General features: G+C 42.5%; 1 protein-coding gene across 1 annotated transcript in view; it reads right to left on the bottom strand.

The window, feature by feature from the left end:
* Nucleotides 1-417: 417 nt before the first annotated feature.
* KLF7 (KLF transcription factor 7) overlaps nt 418-20722 on the bottom strand; it is an 85551-nt gene continuing 65246 nt past the window's right edge. The window contains exons 3-4 of the mRNA XM_036920302.2: nt 13933-14056; nt 418-6641 (exon numbers count right to left, since the gene is read on the bottom strand). Of these exons, the coding sequence (XP_036776197.1) occupies nt 6590-6641; nt 13933-14056 (176 nt within the window). The 3' untranslated portion in view covers nt 418-6589. The remainder of the gene's footprint in view (nt 6642-13932; nt 14057-20722) is intronic.

Below are 20722 nucleotides of genomic sequence, written 5' to 3'. Positions count from 1 at the left end.
ATTTAACACTATCCCAGAACAAACTTTCCCCTTCTCTCTCCAAATAAACTGCTTCAATAAGCCTCTGCGAACCCCCTAAACAACTAACATCCCATAATCCACCTTGTTCTAAAATATTGCTTTTCATAACCTGCAACCATTTGCTCTCTTCCTCCCCTCAAAGAAATAAACTGTCTTCAGTGTTTCTTCTTCTCTGGGTGCTGAGCTACCTCACTGAAACCCTAAAATACACACACGTACACACACAACTAACAACCTCCCAAGCAAAGGAATATGACCTAATACTGTCTTTCACCTTCCCTTCCTCTGAGAAAGAAAACTTTCGTGAGGTATGTAAGACCCATCGGTGTTCAAGGATTTTCTTCTTCCTGATGAAATAAGCTAAGGAGAGATACAGGAAGGCATTCCAAGGCCGAGCACATTCTACTGTTTATTACACATATTACATTCTTAAATAAAAATGCGTCACATAACATTTTTTGCATAGATATCTTACAATATACCAATTTAAAAAAGAATTATGAAACAGACCAGTAACAAAAATAAATTTTTTCTTCATTAATAATTTTGTAACATTAACATACCACCATCATATAATACAAATAATAGTTTTAAATCTTAAGACTTTTGTACAGCAAAAAAACTTGACAAAGTAATATATTTATATATATATATGTATATATATATATAAAAAGCTTAAAAAAAATAAAATGTCAAAAAAAGGCATAACCGAGGGCTATAAGACTGGGTACTTCTGTGATATATTATAAATACCAGAGAAGGCCTGAGAGAATGTGACCGGGAGAGGTGGGAGAGGGGAGGGGCTGGGAGTAGGTCTCTCCAAACACACTTGTTAGACACATCTGGCAAAAAGAAAATGTATAGTGCAAAAACTAAACTTCTTCAAGCAACTGTTAAAGAGGGTAACAGAGATTTGAAAGAAAAGTGGTGGTGGCTAGGAAGCTGTGTGATGGGAGTGGGGAGGGCGTGATGAGAGCAGGGATTTGTGGGGATTTGTGGGGATTTGTGGAAGGGAAGGGGAGGCTTCAAAAACATTAAACATTTATTTTTGCCTCTGTGTTAGCAAGGTGATCTTGGCCATAACAGGTGTATTTTTCCTCCCTGGAATGAAGCAGAAGTGAAAGATAAGGAAATAGTTGAACTAAGTCTGGGTTTAGATAGGAAATGCATGCTGGGAAAAACAAAAACAAAAAGGTTGAGAACCAGCCAATGAGCCCAAAAGCCTTTCAGGACCTAGATTTGCAGAAAACATTCTGCCCCTGGTCCAAAGGCCTAAGATTAAAATGTCCCTCTCCCCACCTTCCACCCCTCCCCTCTATGTGGAACTCCCAATGTGGTTTCAATATACTGGCAATTATAAGCATCCATTCCCCCCCAAGAGATATTAGGCACTGGTGGCTACTCCTCTTAAACGTCAGTAGCCTGTTTTCCTTCTGTGAAGGTACAATAGGTACATATGCACACATGTCCAGGTGCGTGCATGCATACCACCCTCATTATTCTGACATGGGGTCCATTTTATGGCAGTAGACAGAAGCTGGAGTCAAAGCAATTTACGATTCCAAAGCTCACAGTTAAAAAAATTGTATAAGCAGTCCCCAACAAAGAACATATCAACCCTCCCTCATGACCGCTGAGAGGGAGCCCTGTTCGAAAAGTGTATCTTGTTTGGGAGATGTCTGAAGTGATGGCCTAGGATTTCTCTCTCCATTTTTGATACCTGTTTCCCGAGGACTTATATGTAAATGCAAAATACCTGAAGAATACAGTACTCTATTGGAAGGGTGCACATAAGAAGGTTAATTGCAGCTTTATTTTTCCCTTTGCTGGGATCTATTAGGAACCAACAGAGGAGATTTAAGAAGTGTTAAAAAGCAAGAGAAAACCCTGAAGCCTCAGGCAGTTAGTCATGGGATCTCACATTTACAAGCAGTTTTTGCTTCTTTCCACACATTTTTGTTGTTTCATCTCAAGTATTCCCAAAGATCCTCATTGAGGAAAGTAGGCCATCAAAGAGGCATTGATGTATAATCAAGCCAGCCGTCTCTTTTTCAGACTGAGATACCACCGTGTTTACCGAAATGTAATCCAGACCCAGCATTCTAATTCTCTCCTCCTGCCCCCACCCCACGCTTGGCAGGTGGCTATTTCTGGAAGGTGCCAGGGAAAGCTTCCACAAGTACATTTCAACCAGGTTCTACTGAACGAATTTTCACTTTGGCAAAGATATGGGTGCAAAATTGTGGCCAAAACCGCTGGCCCTCATAAGATTTGTAAGAAAGAAAGAACCTGATTATTGTACTTATATGTGTTGCATCTCTCTGACTTTCCCTCCCTTCCTCCTTCTCCTAAAACCAAATCACGCAAAAGAGAAGACAGAAGCACTCTGCACTGTATTTTATATTTTATGAAGTGACTTCCATAGAGGAAACCATTGTGAACCAGTAAGACTAAATCACTAGGTTTTTGTTGTTCTTGCCATTTGAGTTCATTCCTTTTGATTTTGCCATAGCATGCAGGAGTGGGGCTGAATTCAGAACAGGCAGAATGTTCCAAATGCACTGGATGCGCAGGCCTGAAAGTCCCATCTATTTTCCCTTTGACACACACAGACATGGCTAATCTGGAAGCTTATCCCAAACTACAGTCCTTAAAAAAATCTTCTCTGGTTTCTAGATTCAAAGAAGATCTTTTAAAAATAGGAATCAGTTCTGCTAACCATTCGTGAGGTTGAGTGTCTTTTTTACCCTGTTATAATCAGGCAATCAAAGATGTAAAAAGGGCACGAGAGGTGCAGGAGGGGAGGAGGTGGGACATTTGAAGGGCTTCGCAGGGGAAGCACAGAGAGAAGGAGGAAATGGTCACGTGAATCATCTTGGGGTCTCCGATATTCGTATATAAAATGCAGCTTTGTCATGGAATCTGAACGTTTCTTTTTCTGGACATAATACTCATCACCACCAGGCATTAAGCTGGGCCAATTAACCATTAGTGGGGCTGGAGGCCAGTAGCTAGGAGCAGCATTATAGTTTCATGTTTCCACATCTTTGACTTACAGCCAGGTGGTAGGAGAAAAGCACAACTTGAAATAAAGAAAATTGTCAATGGCTTAGAAACATTCTTTTTCTGTACATCAAACTCTGAACCCCAGATAAAGTGTGCTTGGGAGGACAACCGCCAGAAACACCCTGCCAGGCTTTTCCTTTCAAATTTGGGATCCCCTGGAATGTCCGGAGGTAACAATTTAAATGAGAAAGCAGTTTGATGTGTTTCAAATGTCCATTAAAGCACTGTTTTAAATAACCTGTCCTCTTGGGAGCAAAGTATCTTCAGGTTTTTTCTTGGAAAGCCTGCTCACTTTGGTAGGCTCTTCCTAACCATCTCTGCCATGTCAGACACGATGGACATTTTATCACAGATCTGTTTCCAATATGATGGGGGCTACCCTCACTCCCATGGATAGGACTGGTTATCCTTCACAGGTGTCAATCGGGCTAGAGAAGAATAGTTTCAAAGCCATACACTTAGCACCCACCAAATTCTCAGGCCATTTCTCACAGTCATCAGTGACTGAAGCAAGCAGGCCCCGCCATTGCAGTTTAGCACACCCTGCTCTGAGAACAGTTAGGAGCAGATCACAAAGGACCTCACTGATACAAAAGAGAGAGGAATTACCGAACATTTCAGACACTGATGAGGACCAAGGGGCCTTTGTTCCGCCATATTCAAATGAGATCTTTTCAAGACCACAGATGACAACAGGGAGCGAGCAAACAATGATTACTCTTTTTCATTCTTTTTTTCTTTTTTTTTAAAAACTTTCTTTTTAATAGAACCTTGCATTGGTCAGTTCAAAAATTAAATTAAGGATGATAAACCCTTAATAGCATTTCGAGAGGCAAGAGCAGCTCCAGCTGAGGAGAGAACATTTGTAAGTTGTGGCAGCCACGGCTAATGCCATCACTGGTGTGTGCGTGCATCCGTGCTGGAGGCTGCGAGAGAAAGGGAAATCAACGAACCAACAGAATCTGGGGGTGTCTAAAGTTTCATCTAGTGTACTGACTGGAGGCGCTACAGTTTTAATACAGCCGAGGTTCAAGGTCCCTCACACATCCTTCATCCAGAAAGGATGCATCACACATTCAAATATTATCCCATGGTACGCCCTGATGGACTGGCCACAAAATGCACTCAAATGCAGTAGAGAACTATGAGATTGTCAGCAAGCAGTGCTCCAGAAATTGTTTCTAGGTCATGTCTAGTTTTAAATCTTTGGAATAAAACTGATTTTTAAAAAATACCCTCCAACTAACATATACATAATTGCCTCCGGCAAATGGGCAGATATTGTGTGTGTGTGTGTGTGTGTGTGTGTGTGTTAGGGTGGTTTTTCTTTTTCTTTCTTTTTTTGTTTTTGTTTTTTTGTGGATTTTTTTTTTTTTTGGTCTAAACTGAAAAAAAGGAAGAAGAGAAAGAAAACTTTAAGGGCCAGACCTCAGAATGCCCCAAGTGTTCAATTGGCAGCTATAGCATTTATGATAAGGAGGCTCCTTTACCCTCAGACGAGTAGTTTCAACGTTTCAGTGAAATCAAAGTTTGCAGAAAGCTGAGAAACCAAATGCCAAGGATCTTGAAGGTTGCTGTCATAAATGGATTTTTGTTTCCTATATATTATTTCCTTTTAAAGACTTCAGTTTTGCATCCCAAATAGGTATGGGGTGGCATTTTAACAGTCAATGAGTCAAACAGTCAAAGGAGGGCAGAAGGGGAGCCAGCTGGTATGAAGGAGCAGCAACCATGTGCGGACCAAATGCCACTTTTGTTTTTTAGACGTGTCTTGAAGGGATGGTCCCAGAATATACAAAATATACAATCTGTCCTAATAACCACCCCGCTTGCTTGCATAGGCCATTTAATGGTCCTAAAGGCAGTCTTTGGAGTTGAGGCCAGTGCCAGCTAGCTAAGAATGCGGGTAGAGAGCGACCGATATTGGATGTGTGTGGAGGATGAGAAGTGAGGAATGTAAACCCCCTGGGAGTCAGCTTGCCGCGTAAAGGTGAGGCCTCTGTTCATCCTGGGCGCGCTAGGTCACAAGTCATGGGGGGTCTAGCCAAACAAAGATTAGAAATATGTCTCTCCTGCTGAGCAGACCATGAGAGAAACATCTCAACCCTTCCTTTAAATCTCCACCCTTCATGCCCACAATGGCATTCTGAATTGTGTGTTTTAGCAAGTGGGGCAATATGAGCTCAGTGGGGATGAGAGAGGAAGATAGGATGATGTTTTCTGAAGCCACTAGACTTGGGAGGCATCCTCAGTTTTCCCCACTCTTGGAAAGAGTGATATTTTTTGGCTTTTTGTCAGGTCAGAACCCAGAGTTAGGTTAAATGTGCAGCTGCCCTTTGAGACTAGCAGCATCTATGCTGAGACTGGTTAGAGGGTAGCAATGACACACAGCACAGGGTTGGTCACTATGAGCTGAGGTCATGATGCCTCATGGGGATGAGAGTACTGTGATGTCCCATCTGATTGGCTGCTTCGAGAGCTGGACATCCAAGTGCCGAGAGAGTCCTGGAGAGGTTTAGTCCATGGAGGAAAGATAAAACATTTAAGCTTCCAAATAAGCTTTTCAAGTTTTCGTTAGCAAAAACAGAGAGATTAAAAAGAAAAAATCTAGCACTGGCAATAAGGTGAGGCTCAAGGGATATACTGTGATTTATCATCAAGGACTTTATTCTCTTGGCCACTTTGCAGTCATGCTAGAAGTTTCCAGAATCCCTAGTGCATATGGTGTGCAAGAGTCAAAAGGTAAGAAAAGAAAACTCCTCCCTTGCGAGTGAAGTCTAGAGAAATGCAGGCCAGGAAGGTGAAAGGTGTTATTCCGGAGTCTGCCGCCGCTAAGGCCGTTGGTATCGACTGGAAAGATCTCAACAGTACTAAGAACCAAAACCGATCAACAGTTCTGTGAGGAAGTTGGACGCACAGAATAGTAGGACTTTTCACACACAAAGGACAAATAAACCAAGAGTTAATTTTGGCTACCAAACTGCAATTTGGTTTTCTAGGTCGTCATTTTCCCCCAACTATTTAAAAGGAAACATTAGTGCTACACAATTGCAACTTTAAGCCGTTGTGTTCTCCTATCAAGTCGCACTGAGAAGCAAGTTAAATAAGCCCCTCTTACTGCTGTCCTCCCGCAGAGACGTCACATCCATTTTCTTTGATTTCCATTGGCAACAGCGGGAAATAATTCCAATAGTGCTGAAGTAAGCAGCCAGTCTGCCTTGCTGAGCTCACCTGGTCGTCTTCGCCTTCTGCCATCCGGCTAGGGCAAGGCATAAAGAACAGACGTATATATTTTCAATATAGCTGAGTGCATGATGGTGTGTGTGGGAGGGTGTGTGTGTGAGTGTGTGGCTATGTCTGTGTGGGCATGTACACAGAGGTTTATAAGTGAGAACTTTCTTCTGTGAAGCAGTGGGTCCCACCTGAAGTCCAGCCCCCTGCCTCATGGCATTTCCTTCAGACAACGGCCGATGCTATGGCAACTCTGGCCTTTAGGGTTTTTTTAGATATGTCTCTTCATATGGAGGGCAAGATGGTCAGACCTGGAAAAACACCTAGGAAATAAAAACAACAAGGATATTAGAGAACTCAGCTTCTATCACCCCTTGGAAAATGATGAACCCTATCTTTAAGAGGCAACACATAATATATGTGCTGAGAAGCAAGGTGGTGTGTTGGGAAGGTGAGCTCAGGGTTCAAATCCTAGTTCTTCCATGAGCTGTGTGGCTCTGAGCACATTAACCTCTCTGTACCTTAATCCCCCCTTCAGTAAAATAGGATAATTATAACACTGACCTCATAGTTGTAATAAGTGAGATGATCTATGTAAAGTGCTTAGAATATGGCCTGGAACATAGTGAGAGATCAATGAAAGCTAACTATTAGTGCTCTAATTATCCTCACTAAGGAAGAGACAGATGGAAAAATGCTTTGGAAATGTGTTATGCCCGTATGCAATACATACGGTAAAGAATGATTAGTCTTATTATCATCAAGTGGTGGAATTCTAACATTTCAACATCCAGATTTCAGTCTTGAGCTTCACCATGGAAGCCCAGAAATGCTGCCTGTGATATCTACAGGTCTACAGAGACACTCCTATATTCAAGTCCATAAAAAGAACAGAAAAGGGAGCTCAAATGTATTGAGTATGGTATAATATGCAAGCATAGTAAGTAACATCCTCAGTAACCTCCCAGGATAAGAAATCAGATGCCTTTTGTGTGTGTGTGGTCAGGAAACTGAGGCTAGGGTCAGACAGTTACTGGGTGGCAGACTTGGGATTACAGCACAGACTGATCTGTAAGCCCACTCCATCAAATGCCCACTCTTTCTAACTGCTTCCTGGTGCCTGAGGTCCAGCTCTGAGCGCCTCCATCTGCCTCAGAGCAGATGCAGTGGTCACCCGCAGTCCTCCCTGTTCCCTCTGGCACCAGCAGCTTAATTTTCCTTTGGGTAGCAACCCTTCTGCGTTCTCAGCTGTCTGGGGCTGACCCTCCCCCTAAGACTGAAGTTATGGCCACAGTGATCTGCTAAGTGACAGCCATGTGAGTTATAAAGGTTAATGAGCGCCAGTCCCGGTCATCTGCTGAAACTGTTGCCAGCGAGAAGTTCTCTTTCCACTAGGGCCACTAAGCTGCTAAGATTGAAGCCTGGAGTTGCTGGTGTCCATATGGCCACATGGGAAAGAGCCTGCTTGAGGAGGAAGTCAACACTGAAAAATGGGCCAGGGGATAGAAAGAGAGAGAAGGGTCCCAAGACCAACATCTGAGGACCTGGACCCAATGAAACCTAAAGACAAATCCAATTCTGTTCTTAGTGACCTGAGCTAATAAATACTGGTTGAAGCTAACACCAGTCTAAGTCAGGTCTCTGCCTCGGGTTACTAACAGAGTGTGCATTTCCATACCTCTGCAGCTTACAAGCTAAGGTTCTGGCCAGAATCCCTGTGAAGCTGCTGCATCAGGCAGCAGTCATTCTTAGCTCTGGGTGTGTGTTTTCCCTCTGCATCCTTCTCTGGAAACTGGCCATTCTCCTACCTGTGAGAATGTTCCCAGGCTCCCTTGAGTTTAAAGATACCCTCACAGTCCAAAACTCCTGTTAGGATGTTAGCAGGCAGCTCTGTCCAGGTTAGCAAGGCTTCCTGTTTAGTGCAGGATTTCCCTATGTTTGTTCATTCTTCAAACAAACAAACAAACCCATACTATATACCCTGAACCCAACATTGTCCACAGCCTCTGTGTTCATTTCTTAAATAGGTACATGTCCAGGCTAGAACCCTAGGGAAATGAAGCAAAACAGACCAAAGAAAAATGAAAAAAGCAAAAAAAACCAAAAAAAAAACCCACGTAAAAATGGGGAAAGTACAGTAGAAAACAACCAAATCCAATAACATGCTGAATAATAATCATTCTAATTACACCCACTTATTTCAGGCCCTGATTTGGTATGAGCAAGATATTTGGATAATCTCTTAGAAATGCTATCTAAAAGGGATTTGATTCACTATAAAACAGTGGTAAATATTCTTTAAGCAAATACTTGATGTCACGGGTATACAGAAAAGCAATGCACCCTGTAGGGAATTTGGCATTTAACATGCATAACTGAGTCCCATTCGAAGGGCACCTTCAGTATTGCCCTCGGCCTGTCCTCTTTCTTCGTTCCCTCCCCACTGCTTCCTGCCCTCCTTCCTTCTTTCCCTCCTTCCTTTATCCACACAACCCAGAGAAAGAAGATTTAAGTTGGGAAGTTCTTTCTGTAGGTACTTCCTTTTTAAAGTTAACATCCTTATAAGAACTCTATAAAGAAGCTACCATTCTTATCTCCGCTACCGGATGAATGTTTATCACAAAGAGGCAAAGCCAAAAATTGACCGGAGGTAGTCTGACTCCAGAGCACAGGCTCTTCTCAGTCACACTTGCTTTTTAGGCTGAGAAGAGTGAGAGCTGGGCTGTCAGTTTAAGGTGTCTGTAGTAGGAAGAATAATGGGTGGCCCCTGCCAAAACATGTCTACACCTAATCCCTGGAAACTGAGTATGTTAGGTTACAAGGCAAAGAGGAGTAAGGTTATCGATAGAAGTGATTCGCTAATCAGCTGACCTGAAAATAGGGAGAGATTATTCTTGATTATCTGGGTAAGGCCAATGCCATCACAAGGGTCTTTAAAAATGGAAGAGGAAATTAAAAGAGAAAACCAGGGAGAGGGCAGCACAAGAAGGACTCAGCAGATCTAGTGACAAAGCAATGGGGTCAGGAGGCAAGGAAATGAGGACAACCTCTAGAAGCTGGAGAACACAAGAAAATGGATTCTCCCTTTGAGCATTTTTTCCCCCTCTTCCTCTCCTTTTATTTACTGAAGTATAGCTGATATACAATATTATATTGGTTTCAAGTGTACAGCACAGATTCAACAGTTATCTCTGTTATTAAATGTTCACCCCAATAAGTGTGGTTACCATCTGTCAATATAGAAAAATACAGTGTTATTGACTATATTCTCTATGGTGTACTTTCATCCCCATGACTAATTTATGATTGAGATTTTGTACCTCTTAGAACTTCTAAGCAAAGATGCAGCCCAGCCAATACCTTGATTTTAGCCTGGTGAGACAGATATAACCAAACTCCCTGAAAAAGAATTCAAAATAAAACTCATAACCATGCTGAGGGAGCTGCAGAGAAATATGCAAGAGCTAAGGGATGAAGTCTGGAGGGAGATAACAGAAATGAAATAGACAGAAGGGCTGAAGAACAGACTGGATGAGGTGCAAGAGACTGTTAACCTTCTAACCTTACAGAACTATAAGATAACAGATTTGTAAAGATAAGTGAAGATGATACTAAGTCTGTGGCAATTGATAATGGCAGCAACTAGAAAACTAACCCAGAAATTATTCTGGTCAGGCCCAAGCAGTAAAGTCCTGTGAGAAAACATTAGAGCAGGCACCAAGAATCCTGCCTGTCCAACCAAAGGAGGAATGTGGGACTTGAGATGGTAAGAAGAGAAGGAAAGGTTTTGGCAGTGGAAAAAAAATCAGTTTCTTTTCCTTTATCAAGAAAATAGTATCCTTGATACAGAACTTCATTTGACAATAATATTCAGTAATGTATGTGTTCCAGACTTTTATTGTGCCTTTCCCGGTTGCCTACTCTGTGCTAGGTATCTAGCAATACATGTACAAGCACCTGTCTTTACACCTCAAGTTCTTTCAGGGGAAAAAAAAGTTAAAAAAATGAACAAAATCTTTAACATGGTATGAAATGTAATTGCACCCCTCCTGAATGAAACTAGCTTCGTTATTTGTTCAAATTCTCGGAAGTATATAATGGCTTAGATTTAGATGAGGTCCCTCACCACTGGGATTTTTATTTAAATTCAATATACCAACAAGATACTTGGTCATGATTAATTTGTATTTATTAATTTATACTTCCTGGGCTCCACACAGGACTAGTAAAAGGTAATAGATAAACTCAGCATCTAGAAATGCAGAATCAAATAATTCTTAGGGTAATATACCCCCAGAGGGTATTTACAGCTCCACAGGAGTCAGACGACCCTAAATAAGAAGGGCCTTAACGATTGAAATTTGTTCATTACAGAGAACTAGTAAAAGCCTGTTGTCATTTCTCTTGCTTCCCTGAGAAAGGCACACTCCAGTCATGTGGGCATTAAGCTAACAGCAGCCCTTTAAGGAACCAAGGGCTAGAGACAGGTTAATATTTATTATCTATAAGTGGGCTGGCTCAAAGATCAAAACCAAAATACCTACTCTCTCTGTCCAAGAACTAGGAGGTCACTCTGGTAGCAGCCCCCCTGGGTCATACCCCTGCTGAGTGGGCAGGACAAGGCCTGCGTATCATCTCTAGGGGAAGAAGATGCCTGTTCACCACCATCCACAGCCTCATGCGCTGTGAGAAACAAGACTCATCCCTACAGTAAACGGTCACTCCGTGGGCTGCGCTACTCAGGCTTGTGTAAGGAAAAGGCAGAGCACTCACTGCTCTCTCTTCCGACCCAAACTTGAAGCCAGAGGTCACAAGACCCAGTGTTTTCCTGGGCCAGACAGATAAAGTAAATGAGCGCAATGGGTCAAGCGGACACAAACACTTCTGGACTCTGATTCCTCTTTTAGTAAGGTATGGCTACTGGCGGTCTGCCTTCCTACTGGGGACACCATGGGAAGTGGTGGGAACAGAGGGAAATTAGTAATCCCATAGCCATCATTGTTTTCCGCTCCAGAAAACAATGGCCATATAAGAGCATGAGCCCAATGTTACCAGCTCTTCTGATTTTTTTTCTAGACGTGGCCAGAAATACAGACATTCTTGTGGCATCTAGCAATTTTAAATGTTAGCAAAACAACCAAAGAACTCATGTATTTTTTCAATCTATCTTATAGGCAAAATAAAAGTTAGACTTGGTACATGTTTTAAAGAAACGAAGCCCCAGTCCTAGCTTAGCCTCAAAATAGAGTAGTCTGATTACTCATATCAGAAGAGGCAAGAGGTAGGTTTCTCATACTCACATACATTGTGGTACCAATAGGATTCAGTGTCCTACTAATGGCTACAGACGCTCTCTGGTCCTGAAGGTAAAAGTCTTCTAAGGAATGCTAACTCCCTGGTCACTCCAGACTTTCCTTTCATCTGCTCTGGGACCCCTCCAAGTCCCCAGGCTGTCTCCTAGACCTGCACTTTTAGCACAATCCCTGCAATTGAAAGGCAAGGTGCTCCCTGTCATGAGACACTAATGACAGTCCAGCCCCTCTACCTGACATTGTTGCAAACATGCTATGATCGGCCAATGCCATAGGACCTTAACATAAACCTCCCCCAAACCACAATCTCCCTCAAATACTATGGCACAGAATTCGTACCACCACTCAGCAAATTTCTAGCTTCAGCAATCATGGTATATTTTGATGAAGAAAGTAAAGGGAAAGAGTAACGAAATTACCCATCTCTGATATCTCCTTCACTGAAACACCCTGTTGGTTTGAAATATTTCTCCCCATAAACCATACAAATGGTCAGACTTAATCCAGGTATATCAACTGCCGGAGAGCTGTAAATTCCTCACTATGCAGTCGATTTGAGACTAACTCTGGCAGTTTCTCCATAACAACTCTTTTGTCAATTTCTAAGGAATATGGTGATCCATAATGCACAATGTCCAAGAAGTAGCCTCACCATCCATCAGCGATGGGTGACTTGTGTGTGTATTTACCACCACCATATTTTGAAAACTCACGAAGGATTCCAGTTGATATAATGCTCTTCCTTAAAGGACTCTGGGCAAAGAGTCACCAGCTATGTAGCTTCTTTATTAGTAGCCAGTGTTAGAGAACAATGAATTGAGATGGCAGTTGAGGGAAGATGCCGAATAAAGAGAAAAATTACTGAAGTATGATATATAGAAGAACAGCCACTGATTCATGTAAATTCAGGGGGACTGTGAGGTAAGGGGATAAAAATTAAAAAACAGGTTGTGTTGTTTGGGAGCAGAAGAGAGCTCTGAGGCTGAGAGAGACAATAGCTTCGTGAAGAGTACTTCCTCGGCCCTGGGGTGGGGGGTTATCTCTGGACTCCAGCAGGCGTGGGGGGCTTTATTTAGTTCTGAAAGAATGAAGATAAGAGGAAAATAGCCTCTTCAGGAAGAAGGAAAAAAAAAAGGAGGAACAACATGAATACTCCTTTATAAGCATCTTAAAGGAGCTCCAACCCCACTGGTCCCCCATGAGACTTGGCCACTCCCGCTCTGCTCTCCAAATAGACGCACACTGCTCCAGAGGCAGGCCTGGCGAGGGGAGGCCCGGCAGGGGGACCAGGAGGCAGGATGCAAAAGCGATCCCACTTCCTCCCAGCGAGAGCCAGGCCTCTGCGGACTTCCTGCACACCCCTCCTGCCGTCCTACGTGCTGGGGAACCCTGGGGCTTTCAGGGCTTTTATCGTATTAGAAGCATTTTTCTCATCATAACCGAGACCTTTAATATTGCATTAAAAAGATGGTTAATTTTCTTAAGCTTCCTTTTAAACACAGAAATAGGATTAGAAGGATAACATGCTCAGATGCAAGCCCATTATTTGATTATGTCTAAACCTAATCCTGCCTTCACCTTGGCCTGCAGAGTCTCCATTTTGGGGTTTATTGGTTGATAATGCCAGGGCTGTCAGATACTATTACTTGTGTGGTATCTGTTGCTACATGCTCTTTCTTCCACTGTCAAATGCTCCAGGTTTGAAATTGAATTATAGGATAAGTTCTCAAAGCCTCGCCATCTTTTCGACCCCTGCACCTATTTTCTAAGGAGAAAGAAAGGTTTGGGTGCCCAAAGAATGGGAACTCTCTTCAGCAAATTCACTTCTAATAATGCATCAAAGGAAAGCCTTGTAACTACCGTTCTTTCAGTTAAGCAAGCTTTCTATTCTTTCATGTTATTAAGGATAAGAGAAAATGGTATTGATGTTAATAAAAAGGCCTGAAGAAGTAGCTACAGGTAACCATTCTCTCTATTACTTTTCATATTATACCAAAATTGTCTGTCACATCACCGCTTTGAGGGTAAGAACTGTGTCTTATTGATATCTAGTGACTAACATGGTTCCAAGTCCAAAGCTAGTGTCCAGTAAATACTTGCGTAACTGAACAGAGAATTCATATAATCTCTTGATTACACCCAAGAAAGCACCTTTATCTCATTAGTTTTCTCAATGGAGAAGTTGAAAGCAGTCTAGGGCCTGAGTCTCTGTGACAGATCCAAGAGCACATACATGGACAGACCCTCCCCAGCCCACCTCCCATCTCCCCTCCCCATCCCAGCAGCTTCTAAGTTTCCTTACCTGTCGCAGTGGTTGCATTTAAAGGGCTTTGCACCTGTGTGTTTCCTGTAGTGCCTCGTGAGCTCATCACTTCGTGCAAAACGCCACTCACACCCTTCCCATGAGCACTTGTAAGGCTTCTCACCTGCAGGGGAGATGGGATATCATGGTCAGGAACAGGACAAAATGGCCACACAACTGATCAGGTTCTGCTTCCTGTCCATCAGTCTTGGAAAAGGGTTCTAGAGATCATTTTTGAAAGACTGTATTTCTGACACAGTGTGTCACATTATTGTAGTCTCCTAGTGTTTTGCTGCTGGTGTTTAACCTTCAAAAGTGGTTCACAAGCTCCTCAGATCTGGAGCTGTCATTTCAGTTCTTGGAGTCAGAGCATTTCCTTTGACTGGTGAGGAATCAATTTTTATTTATTTCCTATTCCATGGACCACTTTGACCCCCACCATCCAAGCAGAAAGGAAATGTGCTATTTTCATCTGAACCACAAATGCTTCTAATTCTATTTTTCTCCAGAACCTACAGTAATTTACCATTTCAGCCTTTTTAGTCTTCTCCCTCCTCTTCCCTCCTACCACAAACTGAAGCCAGGTAGCTGACTGACAAGGCAAACAGCTCAGGTCTGCCAGAACCACTGTTGCTTCCAGTAAATGCAGACAGACAGTCACGCGAAAGGACTACAATTTGAGGGTAAAACAAAAATCATGTGATGATTCCTGGCATTCATTTAAAATACAGTCGCCAAAGTCCTACTTAAGAAGCCCATAACTGAATGACTCCCGCGTGTTCATATGAGAGGGAGATACACATTACTACAAATATTTTTAAAGTCAATTTGTAGAACAAGGTTTTTGCCACAGTGAAGCTGCTTATAAGCACAAAATTCAAGCTCTTGTGCTCAAGTGACCTTTTCGTGCACCAGATATAGATGGAGGGAGACATAAGAGAAAGTACATGACTTTTCCTTGGCCCTTTTTTAATTTTAACCCATCAACATCTGTCACTGAACATGACAAATATTTACCCTCCAACTATACGGTGAGCTGGTTCTGACTAAGAAAAAAATTAATCTTAAAAACCCCATGAGTTACTGAGCCCTAGTAACTGAGAGGCAGGTTTAGCACCACGGTCATGAGTTCTTGAAGCCAACTTTCCTGGGTTCGGCTTTTGGTTATGCCCCTGACTGTCCAACCTTGGGCCAGCTAACAAACCTCTCTGTGCCTCTGTTTTTCTAGAGCTAGTATGCACCTCAAAGTGTTCAGAGAGGATAAATTAATATTACGTATTAATTACAACAGTGTCTGGCATACATCAGATTCACATAACTGGTAATTATTATAAACTACCAAACCCCAAACCTTAGGATCCACAGTGCCAAAGAGCTGTGGTTGTCCCATTATTTCTCCATTTTTAGTAGCAAAACCTTCACGGGGCAGCACTTAAGGAGACATTGCCCAGGTACTATAGTTGAACCACTTTCTTCTTTCCACCTTTTTCCTTCCCTTTAAGCCTGACTACAAAGAGTTCACAATTCTTTATTTGTATCACCTAGAATCGAACCAAACATGATTGAAAATTTTATTTCATTAAATTGGTGCCCTAGTGAGCCACTGCTCTCAGACCCACAGAGAAGAGGAATGAGAAACAAGGCGCTTCTTTTAAAGGGGACCGAGAGGACATAAAGGAGGGCCGGAAGCACAGGAGGAAACTCATTCAGTTTTGGAAACCAAAAAAAAGAAAGAATCACTGAGTGTTGTTATAAATTCACCCTCTGGATCCTTAAAGCCAGAATTTTTGAAAATTGTGCCTGCTGAAGAGAAGGTAGCAGAGTGGAGGCCGCAAATCAACTTTGCAGTTAGCACACCCGGCACCTTTCTGGGTTCACTACAGACTCCTGGCCTCAGTGTTCTTGTCTATCAAATGGGGGTAAGCCTCCCATGTTTACTGTGAGGTGTAAAGAAGCTGTCATGCATGGCACACGATTCTGGGGCCTGGAAGATAAATATTCAGTTAATTTGAACTCCCTTTCCTCTTACCTTCACCTGCATCTTCAGAGGCTGCTGAGGAGACAGGTCTAACTGTCAATAAAAACATTCAGAGTATAGGGCAGGCCTCCTAAAAGGAGCAGAAGTCTTTAGGCTGTTGGAGGATGAAAACTAATGCACTGTGCATAGTGGTGGTCCCTCCCCCAGGATGAAGCAGTGGGTGCTGAGATCTGGGGACATGTAATCTTGGCCATGCAAGGACTCATAGGAGACTTGCACTAACCTGCCCGGACCTCGGGGTTACCTAAGGTACTACCTAAGGTACTGTGGATAGCGGTGGTTCCTCCCCCAGGATGAAGCAGTGGGTGCTAAGATCTGGGGACATGTAGTCTTGGCCATGCAAAGACTGATAGGAGACTTGCACTAACCTGTCTTGCAAGATATTGGTTTATAGAAATGGGCAAGGAACCCAGAAATGAGGCCTAACCTAAATACTGGGACAACCTAAATACTGGAAAACAGGGAGTCTTTTTACATTTCAAAAATTTTCTCAGTATATTGGTGGATTATGGGCCAGAAAGTCTGAGGGTTCTTTAGTCTGCTCTGAATGAGTGGGACGCTGAGGGGGAAATGAGACTCCAGTTGCAGAGATGCACCCTCTCAGAGAGCAGCGTTGGCATCATTTACTCGAAGTTAGTGATTATCCGATTATCCCAAGGCTGCTACTTCAAGAATATCCAGCACAAACAAGCAAACATGATGAGGAACATGCGGCACCAAAGATTTCAGATATTCAAATACCCTCCACCCCCAAGGCCTTCAAATGCATGTAGAACTGGAGGGTTCTGAAGCCCTGGGGAGCAAATGTACCTCAAAGGCAGAGAGGCTATGGAAATGCCCAAGCCAATCTACAGCAACAAGAAGGGACACCCAAAATCAATCCCACAATAGAATCGACCCGACCATCACGGGCAACCACATTCTGAAGGACACAGGAAAGACAGACGGAAAATGGAGACTAAAGTGGATGTCTTTGGGTGCTTTTTTAAAAACTTCAAACAGTTCGTTTCTCTCCTTGGTGAATTTTTTCACCGTGGTGAATAGTTTTGTTTTGTTTTATATTTGACTAATAATATCAAAGATTCAGTTATTGCCCAGAAAATAATGTAGATTCTTAGTTAATTCTGGCCAACCAACTGTCCTATCCAGTAGTGATTTCAGTGTCCCTTTGCCACTAAATAGAAACTACAGATGTCTTGACTTGGCTCTGAATTGTGACATCTCACATCACCAGCTTGTGACTAGGTGCTATACAGAACAATATATGGGCTCTGACTGTTTAGCCAAGTTATATTATGATTTATCAAGCTGTTTTTCCAGGGTTCTGATTAACTTACCTATAAGTTGCCATTTCTACAAATACTAATAAGAAATTTAAAATAACCAAGAAAGAACTTAGCCAAATGAAGGAGCAATGCCTGAAACAGGTAGAGTTCACCAGAGAAACAGAAAAAATTATAAAACAGTTGGAGCAAGACCTCCTATTTAGGGCTCAGAAACAGTGGGGTCAGGCTGGCCTCATTTCTGGGTTCCTTGCCCATTTCTATAAACCAATATCTTGCAAGACAGGTTAGTGCAAGTCTCCTATCAGTCTTTGCATGGCCAAGACTACATGTCCCCAGAACTTAGCACCCACTGCTTCATCCTGGGGGAGGAACCACCGCTATCCACAGTACATTAGTTTTCATCCTAACAACCTATTTGAAGATTTCTGCTCACTTTATAAAAGGCTTGGGTTTTTTCTTTATAAAAGAGTAACTTTCTTTTTAAAACAAAAGAAAAGCTTTCTTTCTAAAAGAAAGAAAGGAAGAGAGAAAGGAGAAAGAGAGGAAGGGAGGGAGGGAAGGAAGGAAAGGGAACAGAGGGAAAGGAGGAAAAAAGAAAGGAAAGAGGCAGATCAGTTGGAACTGGAGCAGATTTCATGCAAAATCAGCTCATTTCCCTCACTCTGCCCTCCCTTTCACCCCCTTTTCTTTCCTTGCTCCATTCCAGATACTATTCCTGGGTATAAAACAGAACATGTCATAGCCCTGCACAATACTATCAATGTTATGGCACCTGCAATTATGCCTGCCATTCAGTTCACTCACCCCAAGAATGAACAAAAAAGTGCAAGAGGTCTATAAGATACAGGTAGATGGGAGCGAGGCTTAACACACTAGGACTCAAGTCTGGAAGGGGTGCGTGAGTGAAGGCAGCGCACTACCAACAGGGTGGGCGAGGGACCGTGGCGGTGGCTGCACACTTCACAGTGGCTCAAGTAGAAAGGACACCCTTTGGAACACCCTGAATTTTAGGGGGAATATCAGGAACTCTCTGGAAATCAAACCCAGGAAACTTGTTCCTTTCACAGGTGACAGCAGATATAACCAAGTCTCAACAGATTTGCAGCCATACTAGGGCTCTGAAGACAGTTAAGGATGCTTGAGAAACAGGAATGACATTTAGCAAGGTTGAATCATGGCAACAATTCATACTCTCCCACCAAATGGCCTCTGAAATGGAATGTGGTCTAAGCCAGTGTGGCATTTTTTTAGTTTCTTACAGAATAACTTTCCTTACATCATGATCATCAAATTTGGTCAAAAAACCACCTGAATACCTTTGACCATGCACCTTCAATAAATGCAGATTTACTCATGAACTATATAAATGTGTCAATGTCCTAATATGTTATGATATTATAAAATGCACCTCAATATAGAAATTTCAAAGGATGAGGGTAAATTTAATATAAATATAGGTGGTAAAGTTTCTCTCTGCACTCAAAAAAGACTGTTGCACAGCCCTACTTTGGAGACCACTGCCCCACAGGAGAAAGGAAAATAGCTTGACTCTACGCTCACTGGTCTCAGTGCTTCTGTTCTTGACCCCCACAGACTATTCTCCCTCCAGCAGTCGGAGCAATCCTTTGAAAATATAAATCAGAGCATGTGTGTCCCTTACAGAGGACTTCAAGCTTTATATTTCCATATAATTGGTTTCTCTGACAACCCCTGGATTTTATTTTATTCATTTAAACATTATTCTGAAAAGTATTCTACAGGCTTCACCAGACTGCCAAAGAAGTCCATGACCCCAAAAAGATTAAGAAGGGATTAAATTGTAAATGCAGCAATGGTTTCCTATGACTCTCAGAATAAAAGTCAAAAGCTCATTAGGCCCTGTAGTATAGAGTCTACACGATCTGGCATTTTTCAAACTTAATCTCCTACCTCCACCCCCAACTCCCAATCACCATGCAGTCTCACATGCTGTTGGGAGGGAGGGAGGGAAAGAAGGAAAGGGAACAGAGGGAAGGGGGGAAAAAGAAAAGAAAGAGGCAGTTCAGTTGGAACTGGAGCAGATTTCATGCAAAAAGACCTCAGGGCCTTTGCACTTACTACTTCTGCTGCCTGAAACACTCTTGGTTCCCTCACCTCTTTCAGGTCACTGCTCAAATGTCTCCACCTCAGAGAGACCTACCTCACCATCTGTCAAGAGCAGGGTCTATCACCTTCTCTGCAGCACTTAATCAGATTGCATGTTGTTTGTAAGACTATCTGCTTCTTCTACTAGAGCAAAAGCTTTGTGCAGGCATCTGCTTTGTTCCCTGTGATACCAACCGCACTAAAGCAGAGCCTGGCTCAATCCTGTGATACACATTAAATGCATAAAAGCATCCTGATTCACAACAAAGACCCAAGTACACACAGAGAGGCAGGACAGCCTGTGTGATTTCTGTCCCTTTTTATGTACTGAATTGGTTTAAGGGTAGAAAATAGTCGTTTGCTGGTCACTCTTCTGTGACAGGGACTAAAATGTGGAACTCTACAACAGATTAGGTATCCCTTCACCATCAAAGATTACTTCCACTTCTTCCCATTTGCCCAAGCCTAAAAATGTAATCTTCTGGTAATCTCCATCTCACGCCTGGGACCCCGGTCTCCTGAGCAACACCCCCTCTGGGGAACCAAGTGCGTCATTTTATAGAGCTCACTTGTAAAGGTTCTCACTGAAGGTGCGTCAGGAAGGCACAAGTCCTATGTCAGAGGCACTGCACTGTAAATTTGCCTTTAATGTACAGATTGCAGCATGAAATAGCAACATGTCAGAACCTTGCATTCCAGGTTTAAAAGTCCCTTGAAAATAAACATTGCAAATGCAAATTTTCTGCATTCATTTCCTGACATGTTCAATTTCCAGTTCCTAATCCAATTCCTAGCTAAGGAGACTAGGACTTTGACATGCCCAGATCTCTGTTAAAACTAGTTTTACCTATTTCTTTTCAGTTTTTTAAAATGTGGTTACTAGATTTCTGTTATCTGGCCATGCTGAGGTCCTAGTCTCTTTAGGATTTGGATTAGAAACTTGAAATTTTAAAGATCAGGTGATGGAAAAAAAAAATGGAAAGAATACTTTGTAACAGGCTTATGTTGCCACCCCTTACATCTAGAGGACATCAGCCAAGACCCATCAATTGCTTTCACATCATACTCAGCAGCACTAGATAATTTAAGCCACCTGGGGAATAAGGACGTTGAGAGAGAAAATGTCACTAAGATTTCTCAACTCTGGAAGAAGAGTAAGCAGAAAACATCACTCCATAGTTTGGCACTCCCTTCTCAAGGTGTATGTGTTGCAACTGAAAAATACCCCAAGTTATTGACTCTGCTTTGGAAAACTGGCTCAGCATTCTTCATAGATTGTGGCTGAATCTTATTTCTCTTTCAAGGCTTTTAGATTAGGTGATTGTCGGAAAACGAGACAAAA

Source organism: Manis pentadactyla, chromosome 6 (assembly GCF_030020395.1).
Source record: "Manis pentadactyla isolate mManPen7 chromosome 6, mManPen7.hap1, whole genome shotgun sequence".
NCBI classification, from domain to species: domain Eukaryota; kingdom Metazoa; phylum Chordata; class Mammalia; order Pholidota; family Manidae; genus Manis; species Manis pentadactyla.
This window is presented reverse-complemented; position numbering and strand designations above follow the sequence as displayed.